Source organism: Oikopleura dioica, chromosome 2 (genome assembly GCF_907165135.1).
Source record: "Oikopleura dioica chromosome 2, OKI2018_I68_1.0, whole genome shotgun sequence".
NCBI lineage: Eukaryota > Metazoa > Chordata > Appendicularia > Copelata > Oikopleuridae > Oikopleura > Oikopleura dioica.
This window is the reverse complement of record NC_137292.1, coordinates 8,164,955-8,192,428: the sequence shown is the minus strand read 5'-3', so window position 1 is coordinate 8,192,428 and position 27,474 is coordinate 8,164,955. Positions and strand designations below refer to the sequence as shown.

Below are 27,474 nucleotides of genomic sequence, written 5' to 3'. Positions count from 1 at the left end.
TAATTCAGGAAAAGGTTGAACTTTTAGAGCAAATGATGTTCCATTAGAACGGGGAAAATAAAATTGAGGGACTTGGGGTCGTTCATGATGCAAATTTGATAAGGTCAGACAAGCGCTAGAAATTGGAAATTTCGTTTTCGAAAAATAGCTCGAGAAGCTTTTTCATAAAAACCGAAAAGGACTTAGTAAGCATTTTTTACTCTAAAAATCCAAGCGGTGATGAGATGAGGCAAATGAGAAGCCACGAAGTCCTTAGTGGCGGCGCAACCGATAATTTGAGTCTGAAATCATCGGTATCTTTTTTCTGAAAAAATCTAAAAAGAAGTGTCATTCTAAGCCGCTATTAGAAACTTATCAAATTTTCACCGTCAATTCTCGACACCTCCAATTATCTAGTCACCGATCGGCAGGATCATCCCTTGCCAGAAAAACGAGGCACGTTTCGCTCGCAACGTAATTCCAAAATTTAAACCGTTAAATTTTTAAGCTAACAAGGTGCGAATCGATTATTTCACGCACTTTTAAGGGCTTATTGGAAAAATCTCTCTTCATTTGTTTTCTCAAATAAGAAACCTTCATCAAAGCCCCTCACAAAAAAGGATGAAGAAGATTGGAAGAAGAAAATCTGGACTACGGCGCAAATGGAGTCTCACGCCGATGCCGAGCCTGTTGAAATTCTATGGTGGTTTGCGCATACTGGACATAACGTGCGACAAGACTCTAAGTGGGAAAATCACGTAAGTTATATTCTTTTAAAAAAGGGGTCCTTATTACCTGACATGTTCGGTCTGGGGACTTTTTTTTGACTGTTGTCTTGAAAGTTTCCAGAGATCTTGAGACTCATGACTTCTTTTCTGAAATTCAATCGTCTTGACCTATTTTTGGCCTGAAATTTAGCCGTTTTTGGTCGATTTTCAGGAAGAAATTGAAAGTTTTTGGCTGTTTTTCGCTCAGAACTGACCGTTTTTTATTCAATTTTGGGTCAAAGCTTTGACTAAAAATGGGTTCATTGCTTCATATCGTAAATTTTAGCCTTAGGACTCTTAACTATGGTTAAAAATCGCTCTTGAGATAAAGATAATAAGTGGTTTTTCGATATAAACTCGCCTTTATTTTCAAAACTTGATAACAAAGACAAAACTCTCAAGTTTAAAGAATTTTTTCGTCTAATAGAAATTTGTTCCATTTTCCTCGTTCCTCGTAATTGAGCTCGTGAATAATGATTACGGCGAAAACGGGCAGCTTTGTGATTTTTGTGGCAATTTCTGGAGTAGTTCGTTCACCCGAGAAAACCACGCCAGGCCATTAAAAAAATTCTTCACGATTTTCAGGCATTCCAGCGCCGCGCTGAATTTTAGCTTATTTCTCAGGCCGCAGCGGTGACCAAAAACGCTCACCAAGAAATCCATCTATCCAGAAAAATTGGAAGAAGAGCAAGTTGAGCATTTTTTGGAGAGCGTAATTACGAGAATGAATGACCTTGACGTACGGGATTTTTAAACGATGACAAATGCAGTCAGTAATTACGCTGATGAGCTTCGCTCTCGCCTAGCTTTTAAGGGGGTAGTCATCGTCTGGGCTCCAGAACCCATGTTAAAAGCCTGAGTCAGGATTTTCTAACTGTTCGAAAAGAAAAAACCTTTATTTTGACAAAATGACTTGGAGACAGTCAAGGTCTCTAAAACTGATCCTTTGGCAGTTTCTTACGTGAAAATTATTTTTGTAAATATTCTAGTGTTTTGAAAGACATAAAATATTTCGACCCAAAACATCCAGCAACCCAAATTTTTAACTCAATCTTCGGAAACATAAGCTATGTTTTTTTCATAACTTAGGTTTCATAACGCTTCTTCTTTAAAAACCACGTTCACGAACAGTTACTGTAGTAATCCGATTATGAGTTAACGTAATTCTATTACGCCTTCACTCGAATTCTGGATCATTTAGAATGGGCGAAAAATCCATTTTGGAGCTAGTATTACATGAGCAAAAAGACCATTAGCCGTGAAGAATCGCGTTCTTTTTGGCGGTTTCTGAGGGTTCACAGTTTTGTCTTATTCTTTCTTTGAACGAAGCGTAACCCAAGTTAACGAAGCTTCCGCTCAATTCGAAAAAGTCCCGCTTGTTCATTAAATCTTTCTTTCTAGGAGCAATGTGGAACGTGCATCTTAACTACGGATCGGAGCAAAGAACAGACAGCTGACGCAATCGTGATTCCGAATGGACCGCTCCAAAGTGTTCTTAAACACGGCGTTAACCGTCTTTCGCAACGTGCGGGGGACGGTGGCGACAGCGATGCCGGCTTCCCGGATTTGGAAAATAGAAATCTTTCGCAGATCTGGGCCTTTGAGAACAAGGAATCTGCTATCAAGGTAAGATAATCTCTCGAAATAGACAAATCTGAATTTTCGAATGTCGATTTCTTCGTCTCAAAAATCGGTCTTCATCATTATTTTTCAGGGATCAGAACAACCATCAACAATTCCTCGAGAAGTTGATTCCGCCTTCAATGTGACAATGACCTACCGTCTCGATTCCGACATTTCCCGTCGATTTGGCGACATCGAGTCCGTCATCACTAGCGCTAGATTTGATGAAAAGGGTGAGTTGGTGATGTCTGACGAGGATTATGCTCGTCAATTGATGGCAAACAAGTACCCAGCTGGTAACGAATTCAACACGGCTTGGTTCGTCTCCAACTGCGGAAAGACTCCTGGAGCCGTAAAGGAATGGTTTATTTGCAGTTATAGTAACGGGCTCTCGGATGACGACGACGTTATTTAATCGATATTTGAAGTGTTCAGGGTTCGTTAGGAGTGATTTTATCCACGCAATTTCGCGCTTATCGGATTTAGGAGTCATAAATCGGCAGTAAATTGATACGCGCTCGTGAGGGCTAGAATACTAGGCCTTCTAAAGCTCGAGCTAAATTACGAGAGCCTTCGTGGAACTAAGGCAAGCTTATTTGCAACTTTCGAAAGCTCTCATATGAACTTAATAATAGAAGTTGTTTTTTAGAAAACAATCATTTTAGTCACCGCGGAAAATTCTGGTGAAGATACCATAGTGTGTATGGCAGGGTTCGAAATCACCTTAAAATCACCTAAAAGTGATGATTTTTCCGGTATAAATCGTGTTCTCTCCTCCGTTCTAATGTGACAAATCCTTCAATAATCACTTCAAAAGTCTTATAAATTGTTATTCTTTTAATTTCTTAAAAAATTATTACGGTGAGGTAGTTATTTCGAATTTCAAAAATATCACTTTTAGGTGATTTTAAGGTGATTTCGAACCCTGGTGTATGGTACTTTATGGAGGCTTATCACTATGTGGCGGAGGAGCGTATCAGCGCATGTTCCTACCAGATAGCGGAAGAAAAAGTACAGCTAACGTTGCTGCGCAAAATAAAAAAAAAGCCGGAGGGACATTTTAGAACCACCCTAAACATGTGCGCTTATCCTAGGTTAATTCGCTCAAAAGGCATGTTATCGAACATGTCGTCCTTGTTCAACCTGGAGCCAAGAAAAGCGTGCGTAGATTAACAGTAAATAAAACCACCAAAAGCGATTCGAATACGGCGCCCAATTAATTGCCGACGGTTTGAAACTCTACTCAGAAGGAGAATGCTTTGGGCATGCTACTCCTAAGGCTTTTGGAAAGGGAGGGTCAGAGCTTTTCCCGCTCAAGAAACTGAAATTTTACTTGGCTTTTGAAAACGCCTTCCATTGCAACGACTACATTAGGTTAGTATTCAATTGGATTACCATTCACTTTACTAGAATGGAGCTTTAACCAATTCTCTTAGACTCTATTTCTCTTTTTTCTTGTGGTTGATTTGAACGTTGAACTATGAACTTGTCTTTCAACTTAAAAAAATGAACGCAACTTCTGAATATCATTCTAAGGCGCGTATTTTCACGAGAAAATTGTGTTCTTTTCGTGCGGTAATCCGTCTCAGTTAGATTCGAAACGACGTGTGTTCTGTGGAAGTTTTATCTTCCAAAGACTTTTGTTAGTCTTTCAAATTTGCGGCATGTAACGATATTTATTCAGCGAAAAGTTCTGGCGCAATTCATTCAACAACGAATTGGTTCCAGTCGTCTACGGCCCTCATCCAGATGATGTCAAAGCTGTTGCTCCTCCGAACTCCTACATTCTAGCAGAGGTACACTCGTTTCTTGGCCATCCTATTCTTTGGTGATTTGTTGCATTGAATAACCGTAATTTCGAAACTTTATTCTTTCCGGATTATTCACTACGGCTGTTTTTTTTGAAACAGTAATTTTGTAGTCTCTCTATTAGGTTAGAAGGGGTCGAGTTCTTTTTAGAAATTATGCATAGAGAGGGAGTCAGCCGCTTATCGGCCAACTTCCCAGCCAACATTCGTGGCGCGATCCCCTAGAATGAAGCTTTGTTATTCACCTCCGCATGCCTGAATTCGAAATCAGGAGAGCCCCATCCTCTCGTGACATGGAGTTCAAAGCTCAAATGCTGTTGAAGAGGAAGTTTCCCAGCAAAAATGAATACGAATTCTCAAAATCAAAAAGCAACAGGGCTCGTCCGGGATTTGAACCCGGGACCACTCGCACCCTAAGCGAGTATCATACCCCTAGACCAACGAGCCACGATTGAGAATCCTCAGAGAATGCTATATTAAGAGCCCTTATTCAATATTCAACCTTTTTCCTTGCAAATCGATGTTTTTCACCAAACAGCGTAAATTTCTCTTTCTAACCAATCAGAACCGAACATAACTAATAACAGCGCCATCAAAACAGTTGTACCCAATAAATTTGCAGCATTTTTCTCAGTTTCTTACAAATAGCGCCACCTTTCATTTTTCGCCAATCAGAAAGCCGAGAAACCCTCACAAGAACGCCAACTATCTGAAAATAGGCTTATCCAATGAAATTACAGCAAATCTATAATTTCTTATTTTAAGGACTTTGACTCACCAAAAGAACTCGTGGAATACTTGGAATATCTCGATAAGAACAACACAGCTTACATGGAGTACCACGCCTGGCGAAATCTGTACACTGAAGGGCCCAAGACAGCTGACGGCTGCCTGCAGAACCTTGGCACCGTCAATCGAACAATCTGCCTCCTCTGCCGCCGCGTGCGGGAGATGCGTGCCCAAAAGAAGAAGCAAAGCATCAAAAGTGTGATGAGTTACTGGAAGTACAACGTCCACAAAGAGTGCAAGGAGGACGTCAACTTCCAGGACTATCAGACCAAGATCAAACGCAACATCGTCTCTTGGCACGAAGAATACTAAGTCTTTTTATACGACCATTCTTTTTTTTTATACATAGACCGATATTATGCCCATCCTCCTTTTATATTATCTAAAAAAGGAGCCCTTCGTATTATACATTTATAATAAGGGCCCTTTCAATTTGCCGTTTGGAAAACGATTTTTAGGACTAGCCAAAGCGACTCTTTTTTCAAAATAATTTTTCAATACTCAGCGCTTGAAAAAGCTTTTTTACAAAACGAATATTGGCTATTCGAGTTTGGCAAAAAATCCATTTTCACGATAAAAAATCTGCGCTCGAAAGGATGAAAAATTCAAAGTTTGAAAAAAGCGGTCGAGAAGTAATTGACGGCTAATTATTACGCTTTCCAAGGCGATCGTGCTATTCAGTAAATAGGCGACAAAAAACGCTAAGATTTGTAAATCACCCGCCGCTTCTGAATTTTTTACTTTCTTCCTTTTTTTATTCAAAATCACAGCTCGGTAAAATGATTACCGACTGCCGGAACCAGCGAGATGCCTCGTCCAAAATCCAGCTACAAAATTCAATATCATTTATTCTCCACGCTACCATTCAAAAACTCAGAAAACCGCCGCAGTTTTATGAAAATCTTGTACATACAAAAACCGTTCTTCAAAAATTCGAAAAAATTTTTGAATCTGCAATTTTAATCTCAAGATTCTGTACATACCACTTTTTCGAAATTAAACGAAAATCCTTCTTGAGAGTTATTCCAAATGTGCCTTTTGCGTGTTTTATTTGTGTTGGAAACTTTGAACTATAGGCTTAAAAGATCTAAAAGAAAGATAGAGAAAAAGCCAAGGCAATGAGGCTTCTAAGGTTGGGTTTCAGGAAAAAGGTGTGTTTGGAGGTAAAATAAAGTGAGTTTTAGTTGGGCAATTAATTTAAGCTGCATAAGTTAAGTTATGGCATAACTGTTTACTGTATTGCAAATTTGGTTTATTTTACTTCATGCGTCATGTTTTAGGATTAACTTTTCGGGACCTGAAATTATGCTGCTATACACAAATTATCCTATGTAGACATCCGAGTAGACATTTTGTTTTAATGAATTTTTTTTTAATGAATAAGTTTTGCATTAAAAATGATTGGAAACAATTTCGAGTAATATCCGGAACCCACCAAACAGCCAAGTAGTTCTTTTGGCAACTGCGGTGAGTGCCGAGGAAGTTCTTTTGGGAAATACCTTCGAAGGCCGCCCAATACTAGCCCATAAGCTTCCTGCGAGATCTGTATCGACCGATCCTGCGCACGTTGTTGTAGAATGCGGCTCGCAGGGCAACGATTGGAATGCTGTTGCTTTTTGCGAGAGCTTAGGAAAGTGAACTCGGCTTTTTTTTTGTCTTTTCGGTTCTTTGAAGGGAGTTTGAAGGGTAAAAAGATGTTTGAGCACTTGAAAGTTACGTATTTGAGTAGTAGCGACTCCGAAACATCGTCACTCAGCCAGGAAAGGTATAATAAACATGAGCTAACCGCGGTTAGAACTCCGCCCCGGTCGAGTGGCACTGGATCAACCCTCTTCCTGAGGGTCAGCTCCATCCGATAAGTCAACAAACGTTAGTCGAAACTGTCTAAGAGACACTGTTTTTTTACCTCGCAACAGGTGGATTGGACCATCATTCCAAAATTGAATCCAGATGGATACGAATATTCCAAGTAAGTCATGACAGCTTCTGAGCCCCTATTAATGCAGACTGCTTTTTCGGCTATGACTGTGGTATTCACGGGATGTAAGGCCATGCGCAACATATCTTCGTCTGGTTTATCGGTTTATCTACAAGTAGAAATCTGTTTTCTAGTACCAGTAATTCACGTTGACAAAGAACTACCGATTATTACAATTTTGCGGAAGTTGATTGAAGACAATTTTTATGAAATAAAAAAACTTCGTCCACTTTACCTTAAGGGTGTCAGTATGTTAACTTTTTCGAGCAACGTTCGCCAAAAATCCGGCTTGTGGACATACACAACTAAATTTTCTGAAGAACAGTGTCAAGTAAGTTTGCCATTTTGCTGACTCCACCAGTTTCAAGCAGCTCAAAACGGCGATATAATCTTCTTATCACTCGAACCGCTGGGTTGGGCATTGTTTACAGTATCCGCTTAGCAAATTTTTATCTTTTTAAAGCGGTGTTTTCTACCTCTTTTAGTGATCTGATGCTCGATAAGGAAAAAGTACTCGAAATTTTAATCAAAATTTTTAGATCGGTCGATTCAAACTGGAGGAAGAATCGAAAGGCTTCTAACATTGGATGCGATGGAGTGAATATTATGCATAATTTTGTAAGCATCGAGTGTTTGTTTAAAACAGTTTAATTGACATTACAACTATTCAAGCCAGTCCATTTTTTCAATAACGTCAATTCATGTGGGCAAGACTTTTCTGGTAAGGATAATGACATCGATGGAATAATAAACATTTGAAGGAACTACTGGAGCATCGGAAGAGGAAACTCAAGCACTCCTTAGTGTTTCAGGAAATGGCCAAAACTAGTTTACTTTGTTTATTGAGTAGATTATGCACTCAACAGCCGAATTAACGAAATTAAATTTTGTGAATCTGTCTGAGAGTTTGTGAGAAACTTTTGTTCAGAAATCGCACCTTACGACCAAAGCCCTTAAAAAACCCTTTGAAAGTCGTTAACGCCATTGATTAAGCCTTCGATGCGTTTTTCTCCGTCATGGACGAGGGAGATAAAGTGGTGTTCCCATTTACTACGTCTTATCTGAGCAACGAGTAAGTAGCCGCCTGTTTTCATCCCTCTATCTCGAACTTATCGCAATCGGATTTACTGCTCGAGCTCGTTGGAAATCGCTGGCCATTTGCAAATTTTGAGTGCATAAGTCTGCCAAAAGAAGAGTAAGACGCCGTAATTCAAGGAGATAAAGGCTTATAATTTTTTTTCTATGTAACAAAATATTCCCGAATAACACGGCATCTTTGCATTCTTTTTGAAAGAAAAGCTTTTCAGATCTAAAGCTGAAAATACACTGTCTTGTCTCGGAAATATTTTTGGTTCGAGAAGTACCGTGTATGAGAACATCCAGTAAGGACTTGACCATTTTGCTGACCGTCAAAAAATGAGCTGGTCCATTTTTGCGGATGTTCTTTAAAATTCGACTTAAAAGTACCTCCTTATCTTTACGATGAGCTGTACTGTTTCCTTGTAAGATCTTGTTTCGGAACTCTTTCAAGTCTTTCTCGGGCAGGGCGAAAGTCGGATTGAGCGTGAATCGCGTTGGTACTAAGACCGCATCTGGGACCATGTCGAAATTGAATCCAATTGCGACAGGCGGCGATTAGTTTTGCAATGTTTCACTTTTTTTCTATTTTTACAATTTTATTTTAGACATGAAGATCTAAAAGATGTGAAAACAGCGGCGGAGGGGATTGCTAGATTCATGACCACGTCTTCTGGCGATCGATACCAAGCCGTGGAAGCTTTGGATTACGAAGCTACTCATAATCCTGGTAAATGAGGGTCTTTTGAAATGGTAATAATTCGGAAGTTCAACCGCAGTGGTGCACGCGACGAATGATTCCAAGTCGGAGTCCAAGGCTGTTATTTTTAGATTACTTCTTAACTAATGGATAACTCGTCTCTAAAACAGTATTTCAAAGCTGTCACGGGGTCGTGTATGCGACCAGGTTAAACTTCAGTTTCTCAGGCATCCTGGGTTGGGCTGTTATAAACCCATTTTTGTTTTTTCCAAAACAGCTTCAAAAGTCTTTCTAACCGCTGTCTAAGGGTGGCCTTTAAAAATCTCATAAAACTTTGATGCCATACCAAACATCGCCCTCGTCTACGAGCTTCCTTCTGAGACAAGAATTAACATGCGTTTAAATTTCAAACGCAAGTTTTTGTTTGTTTTCGCGCTTTTCAGAGGTTAAAGGATATGACGTAGCCGGGGACATCAATAATTGAAATTTCGAATTTCCCAAGGGAGAATTATGCAGTTTATGCTTTGAACGGTTTCTATACTTTTTAGCTTTCGTGTTTTCTCGAAATATTGGAGGTTTAAACAAGTGAAAATAGCGGGGTTTATTTTAAGCAAAACCCACGGGGCTTATGAAACATTTTCTTTGAAGAAATTTCCCTTTGAAAAATTAAAGAGCTATCATAATACCCTTTCAAATTTTTCAACAGACAGCATGACCTCGTTAAGCTCGCGAAAACATTTTTCAATAACAAAGTGCAGTCTCTACTACAGCCGAAATACCGTATTGCCAATACGCGTCTATCCACCCATAAGCCGGCAATTTACTAAATTTATCTTCCCCACAGAGCTATGAAGCTCTTCTCAAGAATCTTCTTCACTAAATGACACCTTTTCCAACTTTTGACAAGGCAGCTCGCTTATCAGTAGCTCGGCAGGAGGTCAGCTTGAGGCGCCAAGGGCCTCGGACTATCGCGGTTCAACAAATCAAGGACCTACGTAACTTTTCCCAAACACAGGATGGCCGATATTTCTACTTAAAAAAACTTTCAAAAACTCTTAAAATTCTTTAGTGAATTCATTAAGGATCGATTCTCGACTGGGCGTATACGAAAACTAATTACGCATTCGGTGTTTTTATGGACTCAACAAAGGAGGAAGCCAACCAACCCATTCAGCAACTGAAGCTCATTTCTGCACTAGAAAGCTTCGTCGAAAATTATTTAGCGAACAGACCAGTGGTCAAAAAGGACGACAATGCTGGCTGGCGAGGGATTTTTGATGGGCCAAATGTGGAAGTTTACAGGAAAGAGTTTCCCAACACGAATGGGGAAGCGGATAATTTCGCGAATTTCACGGATTTATCTCAAAAATCAGCAGACTTTCTTGTTGAGTCGCATCTGTTTAGACTTCTTTCCTAGAATCTGATGCAAGGGGTTCATCTTATTCAGCGATTCTAGCTTCTCGAACTTTTTAAAATGCAAAACTCTTTGTAAAGAAAAATTCCATTCGCAAAAGGTAGGCTTACTTATTATAAGTTATGCGAGGTCGAAGCTTCGATCTCCTCCTTCGGATCCGCCCCTAGAATTTTTCGTCTTACGAAATGACGTGCTCTTAATAACTATCAACATGAGTTGACCCTTCTTGACCACTCCAAAAAAGCGGCAGTGGCACTTTGTCTTCCCGGAATAGCCCGGAAGCGCATCGTATCTTCGGCTGAACGAAAAGCTCAGAATAAAAAGCAGCAGCAGCAATATTCCACGTCTGCCTTCACACACGGTCGCGACTTTTCGGAAAAAGATCATCCCTTGCTCCGATTTCCGCGGCTTCTTATGAAACGACTCGTTTAAAACTCGGAAGGAGGGGCAAATTTTAAATTGTTTACGATAAGAATATACCGTGATTACATTACAGCTCTTCGTCAAAATTTTTCAAATTCTAGTAACAGATAGCCATTGACAAATTTTTGTAAGGAAGCCCAGTGTTAAAATAGTGGCGCCCTTATTTACCGAAACCAAAAGAAGACCCTGTCTACACTCTTAGTTTTCTAGGACGCCACGTTTACCATTTTCTCTGTTTCTGTCGAACTAGTGAGGCGTCGTCCACCGAAAAATAGACTGATAACATTGAAGACAAACAAGGAAAAAGAGTACCATCTCTTATCATTCTTCTACCGATAAGCGTTGTTAAAATACAACAAAGTCGTGATAACGCTTGTTAACCACGTAACAAAGCTGATCCTGATTAGCAGTGCTTAATTCCTTCCACAAATCAACCACGTACTTATCTTTGTTTCTAGCGCCGATCGACAACCTTCGATTTCGACTACCAAGTGAACCGAAGGATCTTTCCAAAATTTCAAATAATCAGGTCAGATCAGAATCAACAATTTCTAAAGCTAAAATTCTCGTCAAAATACGAATAAATTGGTGCAAATATTGAATTATTAAATATTTCAAATCAACTTAGAATTTGTCGAAAATAAACCCAGCCCATCTGGTGTACTAAAGGCCATCACTTGGAGAACCCCGTAAATAAATGATTTACGACTAACAAAGTTTGTAAGAATAACAAGAATTGAATTTATTTGGCCGACATTGCAAATTGGTGACCGCAATAACGATCTAAAGTTGTAACTTTCAAAATTTTCAAAATGTCGTAATTTTTAATTTGTGGTTCTTGTTCATTGGATATCCAGCTACTTTAACTCTTGAAAAAATAGTAATAAGCGGGGAGAGATAGCTCTATCACGTAACCTATGCGCACCTGCGATAACAAACTTTTACTAAGGGCTCTGTCGCGTGCATACAATCGAATACGCTTGTGCCGTCTGAAATGCAGTCTGAAGATTGCTTGTATCTAAATATCTACAAACCAGTGGAGCCGTCAGCTGAGAAATTACCAGTCAAGTGATCTAACTATAATTTCCTCTAGGCCCTAGAGTCTAGGGGATAAAAAAACCGCAATTTTTAACGGCCTATCGTTGTGAAAGCCTTAATTCATTATTTGAATGAGTAGATGAAACATTAATGACAGATTTTCGTTTCGAATTTCGATAGTTTCTAGGGTTTCTAGGGTTTTAGAAGGGTTAAGGGTTCGCGCACTCGTATTTAAGAAATCCAATCCCTTTGTCCACCAAGTTCTGTCGAGTGCCCGTTGACCAGCGATAAATGATCACGTGCGTGAGTCCTTATGTTCAACCATGGCGGCGGGCTAGCAGCCGGTTATGGCGACTTTCCTCCGTGGCAGCCGACCAATTGGGTCAAGGGTTCAACAATTTTTACAATCTTCGGAGATTCTTATCAAACACTTTTCTGGAAAAACGTAAAATTGCTGAACTTTGTCAGATAAGCAATTTTCCTGACCTGATCATCGTGAACTTTAATTACCGTCTCAACTCGTTCGGATACCTCGGATTAGATAATCTTGGCTCCAAAATCCTGCTTTGCGCTACAAGTAGATATTCGACGTGTTCCATAGCCCACTCGCGCGTAATTCTTATCTGTTTTTACGTCCGGGCGTCGGAAGTTACTAAATTGTAGCCAAATTGAATAATTACAATGAATGATTGCAACGTTCATCGATACTGGGTCAGAGTTGATTAGAATTAGAGCTTCGTTTATTTCGCGCGGTAAATTTGGACTGGCAATTATGTTGATAATAACCACCGTGCAACGAGCTCTGCGGGATACTGTGATAAGGGAATATGGAGCTTTTGGAGCCAGATTAAGATATTGCCAACGAAGATGGAGTTCACGGCAACTTCGGGGTTCACGATCAAAATGCGGCGATCGAGTGGGTTTACGAGAACATCCACTATTTCGGAGGAGACAACGAGCAAATTACACTGATGGGTCAATCTGCTGGAGGACAATCAGTCTTTACTCACGCTCAGGAAAATGCGCGAATTGACAAAAAGCTAACCTGGTTAATTCAAGCCAGATTTTGTCGGATAGACGTCGACACAAAAGACGGTTTCTAACCGTTTTTAATGACCGGAAACAACAGCTTGAAATAATCTAGTAATAAGCATTTACAAAGTGGTCAAAATCATCGAAAATGATCAAGAACTTCATCGCAAACTCCGGCCCAGCACTTCTTCCGCCACATGGTGCTTTGAAAGAAGATTACTACGCTTTCGGTGAACGATTTCTTCGCGATACAGAATGTCGTGACAAGTAATGAACGAAAATTAGTCACGAAAATAACTCAATTTCAATTTCTACTTCAAGTTTGAATGTTTGGAGATGTCTGAGAGGACTGTCAACGGAAGAGTTGAAAAACGCGACAGAAGCGGTAACGATTCCGAATTTCTGGACAGATGGGCTTGGTGCTCTGGTGGAACCGTTTAGGCCCGTGTCTGACCGCCCAGCGGTTAATTTCACCGTCGCCGGAGAAGACGTCATTTTCAAGTTTGAAAATTCAGCAAGTGCGATTTTCGCTGGGAAAACATCGGACGCGCCAATGCTCGTCGGCTGGAATCGGGAGGACCCACTTGGATGGATCGCCGCGGTTTTCCCAAATGGCACCAGTAAAGAACAGGCGGAAAGACTTCTTTCCGCTGCATTTGGTGATGGGTTTCGAAATTTATCTTAGAACCTCAATCAGTCGATCTAAGCTCTTCTTAGAATGACAACTGGCCGCCGTAGACAAATCACTAGGCGATAAAATCTTGAGGAAACGTTAAGTTCCGGACTGCCATGTTCAGCTTTACTCGAGGATCTGAAATATTACACAAAATTGATTTATTATCATTTCTAAAAAAACCCACTCGAGCAATGAAATAACGAACGATCTTTTGGAACTCTATCCACTCGATGAATTTGGAGACAACACAGCTTGGGTTCAAAGACGACTTTAAAACGCACAATAAAAACTGACTTCTTTTTGAACCCGTTTTTAAAGTGACTGTTGCGAGAATTTTCTCCGAATACATTTTCGACTGTGGAAATCGATACATGTTGCAAAATCGAGATTCAAATTTGTGGCTTTATCAGATGGAGGCGCCATCTCCTGTTGCATTTAACGAGACGGGTTTTGAAGGATGTGACGAAGGAGCTTGTCACGGCGTAGAGCTCTACTATCTCTTCGGTTCTTTTGACAGGCAAGGCTTTCCATTGAGTGGTTAGTATTTCGTAACGAAGAAATCACAAAGAAAGCCCCGGAAAAAAGACTTTCCCAAGTTTTTCCGGACATTCCAAATTTCGATCCATCAGAAGAAGCCCTTGAACTATCGCGCCAAATGCAAATTGCATATTTAGAATTTATGAAAACGGGACAAATGCTCTGGCCAGAGTATAATTTGTCGAGCCAGCTAGTTGCCCGATATCAGGTGAAATTAATTGAAATCAAGGAAGAGTGTTTCGAAAAATGCGTTTTTAGCTTGGAGGAATCAAAACGGAGGTTAGACTAAACTCGGAAGTCTGCGAGGTTTTCAATCGATTGGAGAATAATCAAAGATATGATAGACATATCTATGAATTTGAAGAGTAAATACAGTAAATAAATAGCGAATCAGCGCGACGTAGAAGCCTGAATTTGTCTGTTTCTTGTTTTGTGGGAACGGGGAGTCACTGTGCCTCAGCAACTGATTCTTTGAGATGGATTCTCGTCCTAGAGCTAAATGCCACCTGCAAGATTGCGCTATTTGTCCAATTTGTCAATTAAAATGCCATGGCACGATGGGTTTTTGAGAGACGCACGGAATCTTAACATTAGGCTTGGGACGTTAAGAATTGATAGATGGAGGTCAGTTTTGATTAGAAATCTACTTTAGAAGCCCTCAATGAAAAATGGGAAGAAAATAAAAGAACACTTTTAACGACGCTGGGAGAAATCTAGGTCAAAAGAGAACCAAGATGTGTCTGCGGTGAATTTTCATTCTAACGGTGATAAATAATCTGGCCAAGAAACATGTTGCTGAGCTTTTGCGAAACCATAAAAACTTTTTTGAGATATTTTACTAAAACATACCGCATGTTACATGGGAGACCCGACTTGCAGACATATTCTGAAATGAAGCAATCAACATCAACAGTAGAAGCAGTTTTTACTCACTGTCTATAATGTTAGCTTGAAATCAATGCATTTCTTTAGAAACGAGAATGTGAAAAAACTGGTGAATGGTAGGTTTTTATTGCTCTGTAGAACTTATGTTTTTGCACATATTTGTTAACTCTTTTGTCTTCATTTGACGTGTAACCGCGGAAATTGCGGAGTAATTTTTACATCGCTGGAACGCCGAGACGTTTTATTTTTGACTATAGTGGTATCTCAATCTGAATAAATTGATAGTTTCACTTTTCTTGCAAATGGAATCTCTCTTACTCTGAATAACTCTCGTTCGGACTTTGAAATGCCGCCGACTTCGTTAACTGAAATCAAGGAAGAGTTTATATTTTTAATTTTTCATAACAAAACATTTTGAGTCTTAGAATTTGACTTTTTGAAAATATAATCCTTGTTGATTTCAATTTATGATAAAAATTCAAGGAAGAGAGAACCGTTAGTTTCGGACCCATCATATTTCTGCGGCAAAGGTCAACTGGATTTTCTAAAAGGGCGAAAACTTATTTCTCCACTTTGAGAGATCGTTTAGTGACTATTCTTTTACGGAGCCAGAACTAAACGGTATACTTTAAAAGAGATTTCTTTCATTAAGAGGTTTTATTAGAGACTATGGCTTATAAACCGGGACATTTCACCGAGGATTGGATACCTTACGATACGATGATACCCAAGAAGTGTTCCGATGCGCATACTCTCTTCCGAACTATCGTTTATGCGGAGGACTTCTGCAAGAAACACTCTTGGGAGGAGCAGATGCGCATCAAAGAAGAGGAATGTCGCCCTCTTTTCACCGATTACCTTGATGTTTTTGAGGAAGAAAACCCCAAGTACCAACATATTTACCCATGCCGAATGGTAAATTTAACAACTTTCTTATTCACTCATCATCATTTTCATAGCCAAAGTGGCCATGCAGAGATCCACGGGAGAGTTCCTTGACTCAACTGCAGAAAAAACTCTTGGATTGAACCAGGGATGTTAAAATAATTATGTAAAGCTATTCAGTTATCAAATGCAAATGTCGATCATGGAATTTCTTGCTAAAATTTTTCGAAAAATTTTCATCCTAAATCTGCGACTACCTGAAGCAACATTTGATCACACAGGCCGGAACAAACGGTTTCTGCTTGCAGGAAGATATTCTGACTCTGAGAAACGGAGCCTGGCAGAAGAAATTCGACCGAGTTGAGAACTGCGAGATGGTATCTCGAAATATTAACAATCGAATGAATTCTTATCTTTTAATCTAGGATTGGCCCTGCGACAGTCATGGAATGAACGCTGTTCCATCAATTCTGGTCTTGCTTCTGACCTTTTTCTTTATCTGGAAGTAGCTGTTCTCTTCCTTGATTGCACTGAAAAGAGACAAATCATGGGAAATTTAAGTGGAGATTTTTTTATTTTGGCAGTTAAAAATGAAGCAGTGAAATTACTCTAAAATGTGGTTTCTTGAACTTTCTGAAGTTGAAGTTAAATTTGTGATTGGTACTCGTCGTCTTAATTCGATCCAGCAATGACTCGCTGAATAAAAAATCAGGATAGTCAGATGAAACGAGGATTTACCAGGGAATCAGTTGAGTAGTCCTCAGTCGACGTTGGATTTTCTGATTCAGCAGATTCGTCGAACAAGCCGGACTCGTCGATTGTTCGCTGCAAGTCTCTGATCTTTGCATCTTTTCGCTCAAGAGAGATGTTCATCGCTCCTTGAAGACCACGGTTGTATTCAACTACTCGCTCTAGCTGCTCAATATGCTAAAAAATATTGTCAAGAAGACTCAAAAAATGATGATTACCTTTGTGAGTTCGGAGGGAATATCAGAAAAGCCAGGTTCTGGTTTCTTTCTAAAGCATCTTTTTCCTACTTTCCACGCGGCATAAATGATCAGGATCTAAAAAGAGTCATGAGTTGATCTGAATCTCTAATAATATTTTCTACCTGAATTATGAAGGCAATTATTTTTCTCTTCTCCATTTTCAGTTGTTCGATCCTTTCATCCGCAAGTTCATTCGAAACGACGGCTACAGCAGGACAAGCTGCCGTCGCGTTTTCTTTCTTGTTCTCGCATGTAACATTTCCAAGTGCCTCGATTTTCGAATTGAGGGAGGCCACTTCATCCGCTAATAATTCAGCCTTTTTTCTTTCTTCTTCGAACGACGCCTTGTATAATGATAAATCATTTTCATAAATGATATTTTCTTCCTTTTGCTTCTCTAAAATCGCACGCATCTTGCTCTCGACCATCTTCGCCTTTTCTTCTAACTCGTTTTCCCTCTCTGTCGCCTTGAAAATAATTATTTTTTATTCTTTTATCTAATATATTACCTTTTGGATCATCTCTTTTTCTTTAGTTTTAGCATCATTGAGCGCCGTTTCTAAACTCGCTATTTTCGACTCTTGCTCATTTTTCTTTCGCTGCTCCTCCTCCTTGTTTTTTTCGTTGATCTTCAAAATATTTCCCTGGCACTGGTCCAGCTGCTCTTTCAATGTCGTTGCGTTCTGGAGGCAGTCGACAATCTTGATTTTCTCAAAACGGTCTTTTTCCCCTTCGAAAACGGCCTTGATCGCAGCTGGAATCGGCGGCCCCGGGAGCAGCTCCAACCGTTTTTCGAAAAAAGGCAAGTCGATCGCCATCCAAGGCAGCTCCTCAGACACGTGACCTGATCCAGCGCCAATGAGTTTTTTGACCAAATCTGCTTTGAAGAAGTCCGGAAGCTTTTGGTTCTGGTAGAGATAGTGAACCGCTTCGTAGCCGCTCTCGTCCTTGATTGACAAATCAACGGAACTTTGAAGAAACAAGTCCAGAATGACGGAGATCGATTCTTCCTCTGTTCCCTTGAAGAGCAAATGCAGGGACGTGGATCCTTTGCTCGTCTGCAAGTTCACATCTGCTCCCTCTTCCAGCAGAATTTGGACGCACTCCAGATCAGGGCTAAAATTCACCTTGAGTCCAACCCTTTTTTATCAACCCTTCTCTTACCTTCTCAGTGGATGGACTGCTCGATGAAGTGAAGCCATCCCATCTTTTGAAATCTCTCTCAAATCCGTTCCGCATTTTTTCTCGCCCTTCGACTCCCCAATTATAAAAACCAAAAGCACGGGCAGCAGCATTTTTCAGAATGGCAACTCTCTCAAAAAATGCCCACCGATCAGATCGAAATTTTGGGCCTGGAGGCGGCCAAAGTCCAAACGGACTGTGAAAGACGCGCCATTATTTTTGACTCGTCACGATTTGAACCTACAAGTTGTAAAAAGTCTAAAAATATTCAAAAAAGAAAATCTTACTATGAACTTGACGCTGCAATATTTTGATGTTTGCGATGAATTCTTTCGTTTATTTTTGACCAAATCATCAAATGGATGTTCCATTTTTTCTTACGGACTTGATCTTCTCAAAACAACAAACGTCGATTCAACGATGACACAGTTCCCCTCCGTTGTTTTATTTTGGCTACTTCCGCTCTTGCACACGCACAACAGCGATTTTCGATAAGAAATCTCCTGTTCCTGCCACGTGATAATCTCGATTAGCGACGAACTTTCGATAATGAACGATAATTACGAATACGCCGAAAGTCGTAATGTTTTAGCCTATGACTTCGGAACTTGCATTTTATCGACCATTTGAAAAAATCTTGTTTTGACTCTTTCATTAAAGCCGTCTCTTAGTTCAGCAACATGTATAAAAAACCTGAGTGAGGGTTCTCGGGGAACTTCAACGAAAAGCCGCGCAGCGGCTTTTTTAAAAACGAAGTCGCAAAGCGGCTTCGCCAAAATTATCATCTCGATCTATTTCTCAAGCTCTAGTGAAGCCGCTACAACGATTTTCAAGACCCTTATTCAGGTATTTTCGGTGAATCTTGCTCGTTGATGATCAGTGATCACTTTTCCTCTGACTGATTCAGTTCGCCAAAAAAATGAGAAAAAGGGTCGAAATGAAATTCAGCAGAGGGAAAATTGACTCGTGTGTCAAGCTGTTCAAGGGTGTCTTTACACAAGTTTATGCGAAATTCGCTCATTCAAACAAAGTAAAAAACATTCTTTGACTTGGTCAGTAGCAAGCCGCTGAATTCCACGTACTTTTCTGCATTTTTCGGACCAATGAATGAAAGTCTTACATATTTTCTCAAATAACAGTAAAAGCGTAAACATTATAAAGCTGGCCTCGGAATTTTGTCTTATAAAAAGAACTGTAACGTGTCATTTTTTGCTGATCTTCAAATTCTGCCCTGAATCCGCGTGTTTGTTATTTATTTCTTCTAAGGGGGCTTTCGACATTGAAAAAAAAATCTGCTATGAATCTTGTTATTTTTTCTCCCCCCCCTGCCGTACCATATGAGATCGTATAATCACGTGGCATGTCGTTTATAAACAGAGAACTAAAGGACTCAGCAATTATCAATTTATAATTTGCTGAACTATTAGTTTATGAGTTCTTTTCGGCAATTCATAATTACCAATTATTAAGCCAAAAATAGGGCTTTTAAGAATTCGTATTTTGAAGACGTTTATTGCGTATTTTGTAATAAATGGAAAAGGTTTTTAGGTCGAAAGGTTTATTTTCATTTTATTCAAGAAAAACGAGCAATAACATCAAAATAAAAAAACTTTGATTTGCGATGATTTGGAATGAAATGCTGAATGCACTGCTGCTTAGCGCGTAGTAGTTTCTTTCCGAAGCGCAAGAAAGATCGATTTCTGGCTCGATGCTTTGAATCCAAGAGAGATATTTGGCCACGTTTGTGTAGACTCCAGGAGATTTCTTGTTCTCTTCCGGGCTACGTTCGCAGATTCCGCGCTTGCCGAATGAAACGATTCCGCCGACTTGGACGAGTGTTCCTTCTTTAGACGAAGGACAGATAAGAGGCCCACCGGAATCGCCCTCGCAGTTATCTGATGAGCCATCCTGAATAAATTTGTAAAGCAATGAAATGCGATATTGTTAATCTCGGACTGTTTCTGTATCAACTCAAGATAAGATTTGTCTTTTTATCTGGCTACACAAGCGGTTATACAACGGGAGTATCAGAATCCTGATATAAACAGGATAAGGAAAGCTAAACAGGAGACAAAACAGGACAAAGACCTGTCAAACAGGAACCAGATTTTACACCTCCACAGGTATTTTAAATAAAAATTTTCCCAAAAATCGCTAAAAATCGAGCTAAAAATACTCAGTTTTTGAAGTTCTTCTTTTTTGATTTGACGAATCGGATTTACCTTCATCCCGTAGCAAAAATGTTCTCCCTCAAAAAGGTTGAAATCTTTGTGCCACTTCGAGCAAGTCTCATGCGAGTAGTATTTGACAACTGTTTCTTGAAGCTGCGGCGGGTTGGAATTGATATATTCTTCTGTATAGCCAAATCCAGCAACGACGCACTCACTTGGCGGTTCTTCCTGCGCGCTTCTTGGAAGACAAAGATTCTTTTGGCACTTTTCTTTGGACGAGCAAACGTGTTTTACTTGAATTAACGAGCTCACGTCTTCAGGAAGAATCGGGGTGGAAAGACGCAAGAGGCAAATGTCGTTACGGAACGTGTCACTCTTTTGATTTAATTCATTCAAACTTGTTTTCAAGCAGTTATTTTTAATAAATCTTTTCCTGAGGGGGGCATAATCGCTGTGGCAGTAAGCATCGGAAACGAATCGAACAAGTGCGTTTTCAAGCGTTTTTGAGCTGCTCAAACCAAAGGCGACCGGGTATGATCGGTTCCGGCTCACATCCTTATGATCGGCTGCGCTTTTTTGGCCATTAAGGTCCTTTCTTCTCTTTGGGACTTTGAGGGAGATCAGTGTGATAATTTCTTACTTTGAATTAATCTCGCTAGAATTTGCCCATATTTGATTTTATCATTTGTATCAACAGAATAATTTACAAGCCGAAACCCAGAGAGGTGTTTGTTGAATATCCAAATTGAAAAATGATGAATCTGCGGAACCTGTGTTTTTCGCAATTTTTCCCGTAATTACGCAATGCGCGGCTGTGAGAACAAGATCATCGGATATGAGTGAGCCGCCGCAGCTGATCACTAGAATGACAATGAAAGTCGTTTAAGACAAAACAGACTGACCGTTATTTTCTTCAATGATCGACGCAAGAAAGACATATCCGTTTGAATCTTTTCCGTTGTAAATTCTCTCTACTTTCTGCGCCGATGAAAAATTAATAAGAAAAACAAATAAATTCCAGCTTTCTTTCAAATTCCTCATTTTCTACCAAGCGTCAAGCCAAGCGCTTCAGGTAGACAAAGAAAAGATTTTGATTTTTATCACCATTTTGTCGTAACTGGCGGAAACAATCATCTTTTCTTCTTCCTCCTTGTTTAAAAATATATTTTATCCTGTTTATTAAAGGCCCCTTTTTAAGCATCAGTTGCGTGCCTTAAAAATTCAGACGCTGGAGTGAATTCAGCGGGATTTATCGTGTCCGGATTTTTGGTTTTTCAGCTTTTTCATTTTCTAGGGATCGATAGCTGGTCAATTCAAGAGCGCGTGTTATTCACCAGATCGCTGCCAGCAAAAAAGAGTGATAGCCACCAGTTTATCTTCTGTTCATTTTTATCGACTTCCGAACACTTTCAGGGTACAGATAGCGCTTCTCTCAATTGTCGAAACTCCAATTGCAAATACTTAACTATGCCATATTTAAATTTATTCACCGCAGAAACTATTGCTTCGAGAGGTCGTGGGGAACTTATCTATGGAGAAACACGTTTCTTGACTCGATAAATATACTTTAGAGGCTGTTTAGAAATTTAAGAAGAAGAAAGAAGAAGAAAAAATTTCATTTCTAAAGTAGAAAATTCTGTCTTTGAATTTCGGATTTCTGCTTTTTGTAAAAAGGATCGTGAAAGAGCTTGAAAAAGCTGAAAAAGACAATAGTTTATAGAATATTTAATATAATCAATATTTTATACGGGTAAAAATCGAGAAGCCGCTTGCGGCTTCGAGTTTTTAAATGAAAAGCCGCACTGAGTGCGGCTTCGAGTTTTAAATGAAAAGCCGCACTGAGTGCGGCTTTATTTACATTTCTCGAAGCCGCAACTCGCTTCTTGAATTAAGAAAGGTTTTCTGTGATGTTTATCTGATGAACTCAATCGCAAGTTCATCAAGTTTGATAAAATCTGATAGATTCTATGATTTCCGTTTTCCAGGAATTCTACGCTTGAAATTTATTTTCTCGAGCCGCGCAAAATTTGCAGAGAGTGAATAATTGTTGGTATAATAATAAATGACGGTCGAGTCAATATTAACAATTCGCTGAGCATCAATTCCACTGCCAAGAAAATATTCATCGCATACGCTATCAGAAACAGAGATTGAAAGAAATGAGCGAAGAAGTGGACTTTGGAGAGGTGCAGCATGCGAAGAAATTGAATGTAGTTTTGAAGCCACGGGTTCATCATTTACAAAATTGCGGATTCTTGAAATGATCTGATTAAAATTGAGCCTAAAACCCGTGGAAAAGGGCTTCAACCCGGCCGATTGGCGAAATACTTGCATGTCGATTGCGCCGACCTCTGAGGTAAAATTCTGTTTGGGAAATAGAGTGATGCCCTTATTTGATGCATAATATTGTGAAAGGTGAACGGATTATACCCTCTTCGTTTGTCGCTGTATCCTGCTTGAGGATTTGTTATTATAAAATAGAAATTAGGAGCTAGAAATTCTTCGTTGTGAAATTCTTTTGACTTATTTGAGTATACTCAAAAACGGTATCAAAAATTATGAAACCAAGATGGCAGAAATTATTTTTCCTAAAGAAGATTAAATTTGAATCGTCAAACCTCTTTAACTTCCGTCCTTCTATTTTTGCCCTTCTATTATCCGAATATTTAGGTTTTTCATGAGAATATGCGCGCTACTTGGGGCGGAGTGGCTACCACCTTTTATGTCCTAATTCCGGTGCTGATCACTATTTCTGCCATTCTGGAAAGGATAAGCTCTTCCTCGTCCAATTACTTAATATCGCTAATCTACTTATCCTTCAAAAAGATATTCATTTCCGAATGCCACTTTTTGCAAAAACACGCGAGAAGAAAACGAGTCCGATACACTCTCTATTGGATTTTAGGAACGGGTTCTTCAAAAAGAAAAATCATCGTTTGGAAACGAACGTGCTTGAGTACCACCCTCACGGGGAAGAAAAGGATTTTTGAGGGGCTTTTTTTAAGGTGCTCAGAATGGAGCGCTTCTTTTTGAGAACTCTTATTTTAGGAAATTGGCTGATTGAAACACATTTTTTTATGATCTTTCGAACCTTTTTTTCGCTTATAAAACTCCACCGGACCGGGGTTTTTCGATGACCCTTTGAAGCCTGAGAACTGTGTGGAAAACCTGACTCAGGCTTTCTACACAGGTAGCCAACTGTCGCACTATTCAGAAGTCCCATTTGGTTTCCGCGGAACTAGTTATTGGCTTCGTTAGTTTCCCGGATTTAAAATCTAGGATCGAACAAGACTTATTTTCAACAAAAAAGCATATTTATCCGCCCCTTATCCGCCTTAAAATGATACGTTGTTGTGGTCTGATCTCGGGACTAATGCGTACTGCTGAACTGTTTGGACCGTTTCGCGCCACGACAACGTTTATCCAAAAAGACCCAAAAAAGCTAAGCCAAAGCCGATCAATTCACGCGAAAAACTCAAATCCACCTAGCTCCAAAATAAAGTATTCATAAACAGCAACAGCTTTGCGGCGAAATCTGGGCCTGTCCATGCCTAATTCTCCCGAATTTAAACAGTAAACACGTAGAAAAAACGACGAAAGAATGAAGTTTTATTCAGTTGATCAAGCAAAATTGATCTTTGTTGAGCTCAGTTAATCGTATTGTTTTGTTTTGATTGCAGATTGAAAATTGCTCAATTGCCAAGGCAATTTTGAGCGCGCATTATGCATTGTTTTGTAATTGAACAAAGTGATTAAATTTATTAACAGGGTGGTAGCAATCGTAAGGATAATTATTCAGAGCGTCTGATTCCACTCAATTTCAAGCGCTAAAGTTAATTACAACGCTGTTCTAACAATTATCTCATGATAGAAAAATATAATATTTTTCAAAATGAAAAGAGTTTTTTGGGAGAAATTTTCTGAGCTTAGCGATTTTTCACTAGAATTAAGAAAAACGGCTTAGAACAAAATTACGGCATCGATATCTCAGATCTTACGACTGAAATTGTGGCAACAAGGCTGATTTGTAGACGACCCTTGTCCCCCCTTTTCGGTATTTGCTTTCACTCTAATTTGAACAAATCCCGGGACATGTGTACTTTCTTGTCCGAGGCGAACAGGTTAATTTGATGAAATTAATAAACTACTGTCTTCACTCGTATTCGCGACATGCTTTCGCTTACGTAGTCCTTTCTACTACGACTATTTCAATAAATATTTAATTCAACAATTTACCCCAGTATTCTTCTTGCTGGATCGAAAAAAAGAAGGTCGCTTTAGAAAGAATCGTCTGAGAAGATTCTTCTCAAATACTATTTAGTCGCTTATTTTTGCTTTCAAATAGTTTCAATCAGGAATCCAGGAATCTACCCCGCCGGAATTTGCTGCTTCATGATCGCGCTGTTTATCCCGAGGTAGGAAATTTTCTTTTTTTCCGAAAAGCCCGACGCCACTCAGTTCAAAAGCTTTATCGTAACCAACAGTACACGCTACGTGGTTTTTTAGATGATTTCAGATTTTCTGAGGCCGGGAAAATTTCGTAACAAATTTTTGCTTTGGTTTTTAGATCAATCTCGTATATGGAGTTTGCCGTCGATGTTTGGGTTGCTTTTGCTATCAATAAGTTGTTCAGGTATACATACAAATAGAAATACGTATGTAGGACTATGTATTACTTCAAGATAATTTCCGGTTGGGGGGCTTTTTTGTGGAAGGAAATATTCGTTTACAAGTCTAATAATTAGACTCAAATAATTAGACTCAAATTATTAGAGACAAATGACTCTGCTCCAAACATAACTTACGGTCTCTTTTGGGCAATTTTCTCGATATCGCCATTTTAACGGATTATTAATCCGGGATTAAATATTCTTCAGATCCGTTAAAATTAGGATATATTAGTGGAAAATGCCCATTTAAAAAACACCCCAATTTATATTTGGAATTATTAATCTGTTAAAATTAGGGTGTCCTAGAGAAATGAAAACCGCATATTTTATTTACGATTTATTTTTATAAGAAAATTTGGCCTTGAAGCTTTCAAGTTGGCAAGTTCAATTTTGAGAAAAAAAACAATTCAGGGGTCATATCAAACAAAATCACTGGCGGTCGTCAAAGGTATTCCTTAATTTTCTCTTCAGTTTGGTTCTAATGATTCACGGCGGTCGACGGAGGTTCACGCAAGAATGTTTCGAGGCCAAATCGAACGCAATCCCTTGTTGCTGTCTTTGTTGCCTGCCAGTTGTTCACAATAATATGTAAGTGTCACCCTTATTTGCTAAAAAGGCTTTCCCAAAGTTGCAAACAAAAAAAAATCGGTATTTTTTATGGATTTCTTGCGAAAATTCTTGGGCAAGGTTTTTTCAGTTATATTTACAAAATTTACAAATGTCAATTGCTATTTTATTTTTGGATAAGAAGTTAATTTAATCTTGAAGTTTGTTTTCAAATTCTTGTTTTTTCAAATATTTTGGCTTCAATCAAGCTTAGGCTTATTTTTTGCATAATTCGACAGGCACTCAAATCTCACGATGCGTTTTTTTTTAGCTTCTGGGCGAAGTTTATGAAGTGGGGGATCATCCAATTCTGCTTTATGAACGTCATTATTGGTTTTATCTCGGAAAGTGTTCAAAGAACCGCTTACCTTCAAAAAGAAGGCTTCTTTCTTCGAACACTCTTTTAGATCATCCTGTATTGCGATGTCGCCTGGGTAGAAGTTGTCGCTGGGAATCACTTTAGCAAGATCACGCCTGGTAAGTCGTGTCAGTTTTGCCGAAATCGGCGACATTAGAAATGTGAGATTAAGAACTCGCAAGAACAGAGTTACTCGAACCTAACTTTTTCCAATCACTAAAATATGGCCTCAGCAATCTGTGTAGAAAACCTGAGTCAGGGTCGGTAGAGCTAAAATGAAAAGGCGTATAGCGGCTTATTTTTATTAACTAAGCGGCTTCATTTATGAAAAAAGCCGCTTCGTTTAGTTCTTCAGACCCTGACTCAGGTTTTTTACATCGAGCCTAGCCTCAAATATGAACTGGAAAAACGTTTGAAAAAGGGGCTCAATTATCTTTCTGCCTCCTGAAAATAAAATTAAACAAAGTTGATCGAGTTTTGGAAAAGAACAAACGTACAGCTGCCTGTAGCTAGAAGTGATTAAAAGTGCCCTTTTCGCGTCAATTTACCGCGCGTTCTAAAAAATTGGCCCGAGTGTTTCTTCACTGTCAAGTTGGTATTTTGCCAAGCCGCAAGAATTCTTGTATATCGCGAAATTAATCCCATCGTAGACAACTACTTTGGTGTTATCCGGCTCCTCTCCACCATCACCTGCATTTACGCCGCCAATATGTTCAAGGAGAGTTCTATTCTCTAGAAATAATTTAAAAGCCGTCAGAAGCATTTGTCTTCTTTGAATATCAATTAAAATAATGGTTTTTTATATGTAAAAACAGTTGACTATAAATTTTCTTTTGGGCCTTAGTTGTATTTCCCCCATCTTGGAATACTAATTGAAGAGCTGAATTTACACTACCAACTTCTTCAAATGTTCTTCATCTTGCATAATGTCTGTCGTAGTTTCTCGCTAAACGCGATAAGATAACACGTTTCCAACGTTTACATTATTGTTATATGTTTCAACCGCCATCTACGGTATTAAACATGGGTAAGAAGAGAGTAATTTCTGAGGTAAACTAAAGAATGTTGAATCGAACTCGAGTTAAAGAAGTTCCAGCAGTCAAAGATGCTCGATGCGGTAACGATGATGATTTCTCAAAAGCCAAAGGAATCTTTTTGAAACATTCTCAAATTCTTATTCAGGAATTCGACAGGAAGCATAAGCTCAATTGGAAATTTAACTCGGTGCTGCTCATAGTTTTCATCAGGGGCATTCAGACGCTCATTTTTGCATCATTGGGGGACCCAAAGGAACGCGTGGAAAATTTTTTTCTTTTCAACTTTTTTCTAAAAAGATGGTATGGGGGCAAAAGTTTTGGGCTTCTAGGGGGGCCTCGCTCGCTTGTAATAAGCCGAATACTGAAATCTGATCGGCTGAGAGCTCCCCTTTTGACCCCCTTCGTTTTGGCCACCCTAGGTCTAGGGGCAATTTTAGTGATAGAAATTCAAGTGTAAATTAACGTGCTAAAAAGTGATAGTGTCCAATTAATAGTCAAATAATGGAAAGTATGATTGAGCTTATCTCAATCTACCTAGCTATTTTTTCACCACGATATCAAAGCTCCAACTAATTCCTTGCGTTTCTCCGCTCAACTGGCAACTGAACATGAAAGTGGTTGAATCCGCAGTCGTCATTTTCGAGTTCTTCTTGCTCTCCATTTTTGCAAGAGCATCTTTCGCCCGCCTAGATGACCTTCGTAAGTTCACCTATTTTCCGTCAACGTGATCTGCTCTTCTTTACCGAATTCATCTTCTTTGTTTTAGGACTGATCCAGGGGCACGTTCACTTACCGCTAGAAGAATCGGACGAAGAAGAAGAGGCTGATCTCAACTCCAAAAGCTTAGCCA

At 39.4% G+C, this 27,474-nt stretch overlaps 7 protein-coding genes, 2 long non-coding RNA genes and 1 other non-coding gene across 10 annotated transcripts; 7 read left to right on the top strand and 3 right to left on the bottom strand.

Moving 5' to 3' along the window:
* The first annotated feature begins 588 nt into the window (after positions 1-588).
* LOC145698078 (4-galactosyl-N-acetylglucosaminide 3-alpha-L-fucosyltransferase 9-like) lies at positions 589-5,990 on the top strand. The gene is made up of 6 exons (XM_081775282.1): positions 589-737; positions 2,148-2,372; positions 2,461-2,775; positions 3,565-3,743; positions 4,054-4,165; positions 4,943-5,990. Exons 1-6 carry the CDS (start codon positions 642-644, stop codon positions 5,276-5,278), a joined length of 1,263 nt encoding a protein of 420 aa, XP_081631408.1. The 5' UTR covers positions 589-641; the 3' UTR covers positions 5,279-5,990.
* On the bottom strand, positions 4,553-4,624 carry TRNAP-AGG (transfer RNA proline (anticodon AGG)). The gene has a single exon. It is a non-coding gene; the product is annotated as a tRNA-Pro (tRNA).
* An 889-nt stretch (positions 5,991-6,879) lies between the features above and the next one.
* On the top strand, positions 6,880-11,684 carry LOC145699264 (uncharacterized). The gene is made up of 10 exons (XM_081776523.1): positions 6,880-6,935; positions 7,484-7,562; positions 7,617-7,665; positions 7,706-7,743; positions 7,925-8,016; positions 8,630-8,751; positions 9,804-10,023; positions 10,216-10,235; positions 11,017-11,087; positions 11,508-11,684. The coding sequence occupies exons 5-10, from the start codon at positions 7,961-7,963 to the stop codon at positions 11,628-11,630; spliced, it is 612 nt and encodes a 203-aa protein (XP_081632649.1). The 5' UTR covers positions 6,880-6,935; positions 7,484-7,562; positions 7,617-7,665; positions 7,706-7,743; positions 7,925-7,960; the 3' UTR covers positions 11,631-11,684.
* A 1,078-nt stretch (positions 11,685-12,762) lies between these two features.
* Positions 12,763-13,385, top strand: LOC145698077 (uncharacterized). Its single transcript, XM_081775281.1, has 3 exons — positions 12,763-12,895; positions 12,950-13,294; positions 13,346-13,385. The coding sequence occupies exons 1-3, from the start codon at positions 12,777-12,779 to the stop codon at positions 13,383-13,385; spliced, it is 504 nt and encodes a 167-aa protein (XP_081631407.1). The 5' UTR covers positions 12,763-12,776.
* A 240-nt stretch (positions 13,386-13,625) lies between these two features.
* Positions 13,626-14,244, top strand: LOC145699488 (uncharacterized). Its single transcript, XR_014134027.1, has 3 exons — positions 13,626-13,821; positions 13,890-14,049; positions 14,100-14,244. It is a non-coding gene; the product is annotated as an uncharacterized LOC145699488 (long non-coding RNA).
* Positions 14,245-15,395: 1,151 nt separating this feature from the next.
* LOC145696472 (uncharacterized) lies at positions 15,396-16,161 on the top strand. Its single transcript, XM_081773516.1, has 3 exons — positions 15,396-15,641; positions 15,686-15,988; positions 16,037-16,161. The coding sequence occupies exons 1-2, from the start codon at positions 15,396-15,398 to the stop codon at positions 15,752-15,754; spliced, it is 315 nt and encodes a 104-aa protein (XP_081629642.1). The 3' UTR covers positions 15,755-15,988; positions 16,037-16,161.
* A 5-nt stretch (positions 16,162-16,166) lies between these two features.
* Positions 16,167-17,924, bottom strand: LOC145696471 (uncharacterized). Its single transcript, XM_081773515.1, has 6 exons — positions 17,765-17,924; positions 17,110-17,716; positions 16,723-17,067; positions 16,580-16,675; positions 16,350-16,538; positions 16,167-16,307 (listed from the first exon to the last, which is right to left on the bottom strand). The coding sequence occupies exons 1-6, from the start codon at positions 17,893-17,895 to the stop codon at positions 16,284-16,286; spliced, it is 1,392 nt and encodes a 463-aa protein (XP_081629641.1). The 5' UTR covers positions 17,896-17,924; the 3' UTR covers positions 16,167-16,283.
* Positions 17,925-19,351: 1,427 nt separating this feature from the next.
* LOC145698076 (trypsin-4-like) lies at positions 19,352-20,994 on the bottom strand. Its single transcript, XM_081775280.1, has 4 exons — positions 20,856-20,994; positions 20,671-20,813; positions 20,005-20,508; positions 19,352-19,690 (listed from the first exon to the last, which is right to left on the bottom strand). Exons 1-4 carry the CDS (start codon positions 20,992-20,994, stop codon positions 19,352-19,354), a joined length of 1,125 nt encoding a protein of 374 aa, XP_081631406.1.
* A 1,050-nt stretch (positions 20,995-22,044) lies between these two features.
* Positions 22,045-26,996, top strand: LOC145698075 (organic solute transporter subunit alpha-like). Its single transcript, XM_081775279.1, has 12 exons — positions 22,045-22,175; positions 22,253-22,309; positions 22,624-22,861; positions 24,320-24,368; positions 24,521-24,586; positions 25,095-25,211; positions 25,501-25,573; positions 25,637-25,706; positions 26,238-26,305; positions 26,675-26,704; positions 26,770-26,883; positions 26,922-26,996. The coding sequence occupies exons 1-12, from the start codon at positions 22,113-22,115 to the stop codon at positions 26,994-26,996; spliced, it is 1,020 nt and encodes a 339-aa protein (XP_081631405.1). The 5' UTR covers positions 22,045-22,112.
* A 192-nt stretch (positions 26,997-27,188) lies between these two features.
* Positions 27,189-27,474, top strand: LOC145699636 (uncharacterized). Its single transcript, XR_014134052.1, has 2 exons — positions 27,189-27,323; positions 27,391-27,474. It is a non-coding gene; the product is annotated as an uncharacterized LOC145699636 (long non-coding RNA).

Coding starts and splice junctions, on each gene's coding strand:
- LOC145698078 (XM_081775282.1), top strand. CDS start 642: ATGGAGTCTCACGCCGATGCCGAGCCTGTTGAAATTCTATGGTGGTTT. Junction 738..2,147: donor ACTCTAAGTGGGAAAATCAC/GTAAGTTATATT, acceptor CTTTCTTTCTAG/GAGCAATGTGGAACGTGCAT. Junction 3,744..4,053: donor CATTGCAACGACTACATTAG/GTTAGTATTCAA, acceptor ATATTTATTCAG/CGAAAAGTTCTGGCGCAATT.
- LOC145699264 (XM_081776523.1), top strand. CDS start 7,961: ATGGACGAGGGAGATAAAGTGGTGTTCCCATTTACTACGTCTTATCTG. Junction 8,752..9,803: donor CGAAGCTACTCATAATCCTG/GTAAATGAGGGT, acceptor GAATTCATTAAG/GATCGATTCTCGACTGGGCG. Junction 10,024..10,215: donor CCAAATGTGGAAGTTTACAG/GAAAGAGTTTCC, acceptor CTCTTTGTAAAG/AAAAATTCCATTCGCAAAAG.
- LOC145698077 (XM_081775281.1), top strand. CDS start 12,777: ATGATCAAGAACTTCATCGCAAACTCCGGCCCAGCACTTCTTCCGCCA. Junction 12,896..12,949: donor GATACAGAATGTCGTGACAA/GTAATGAACGAA, acceptor TTCTACTTCAAG/TTTGAATGTTTGGAGATGTC. Junction 13,295..13,345: donor TCCGCTGCATTTGGTGATGG/GTTTCGAAATTT, acceptor AGCTCTTCTTAG/AATGACAACTGGCCGCCGTA.
- LOC145696472 (XM_081773516.1), top strand. CDS start 15,396: ATGGCTTATAAACCGGGACATTTCACCGAGGATTGGATACCTTACGAT. Junction 15,642..15,685: donor ATATTTACCCATGCCGAATG/GTAAATTTAACA, acceptor TCATTTTCATAG/CCAAAGTGGCCATGCAGAGA.
- LOC145696471 (XM_081773515.1), bottom strand. CDS start 17,895: ATGCTGCTGCCCGTGCTTTTGGTTTTTATAATTGGGGAGTCGAAGGGC. Junction 17,717..17,764: donor GCAGTCCATCCACTGAGAAG/GTAAGAGAAGGG, acceptor GGTGAATTTTAG/CCCTGATCTGGAGTGCGTCC. Junction 17,068..17,109: donor AAAAAGAGATGATCCAAAAG/GTAATATATTAG, acceptor ATTATTTTCAAG/GCGACAGAGAGGGAAAACGA.
- LOC145698076 (XM_081775280.1), bottom strand. CDS start 20,994: ATGAGGAATTTGAAAGAAAGCTGGAATTTATTTGTTTTTCTTATTAAT. Junction 20,814..20,855: donor GATCATTGAAGAAAATAACG/GTCAGTCTGTTT, acceptor TTGTCATTCTAG/TGATCAGCTGCGGCGGCTCA. Junction 19,691..20,004: donor ATTTTTGCTACGGGATGAAG/GTAAATCCGATT, acceptor AAATTTATTCAG/GATGGCTCATCAGATAACTG.
- LOC145698075 (XM_081775279.1), top strand. CDS start 22,113: ATGAGCGAAGAAGTGGACTTTGGAGAGGTGCAGCATGCGAAGAAATTG. Junction 22,310..22,623: donor CGATTGCGCCGACCTCTGAG/GTAAAATTCTGT, acceptor CCGAATATTTAG/GTTTTTCATGAGAATATGCG. Junction 24,369..24,520: donor ATCGCGCTGTTTATCCCGAG/GTAGGAAATTTT, acceptor TTTGGTTTTTAG/ATCAATCTCGTATATGGAGT.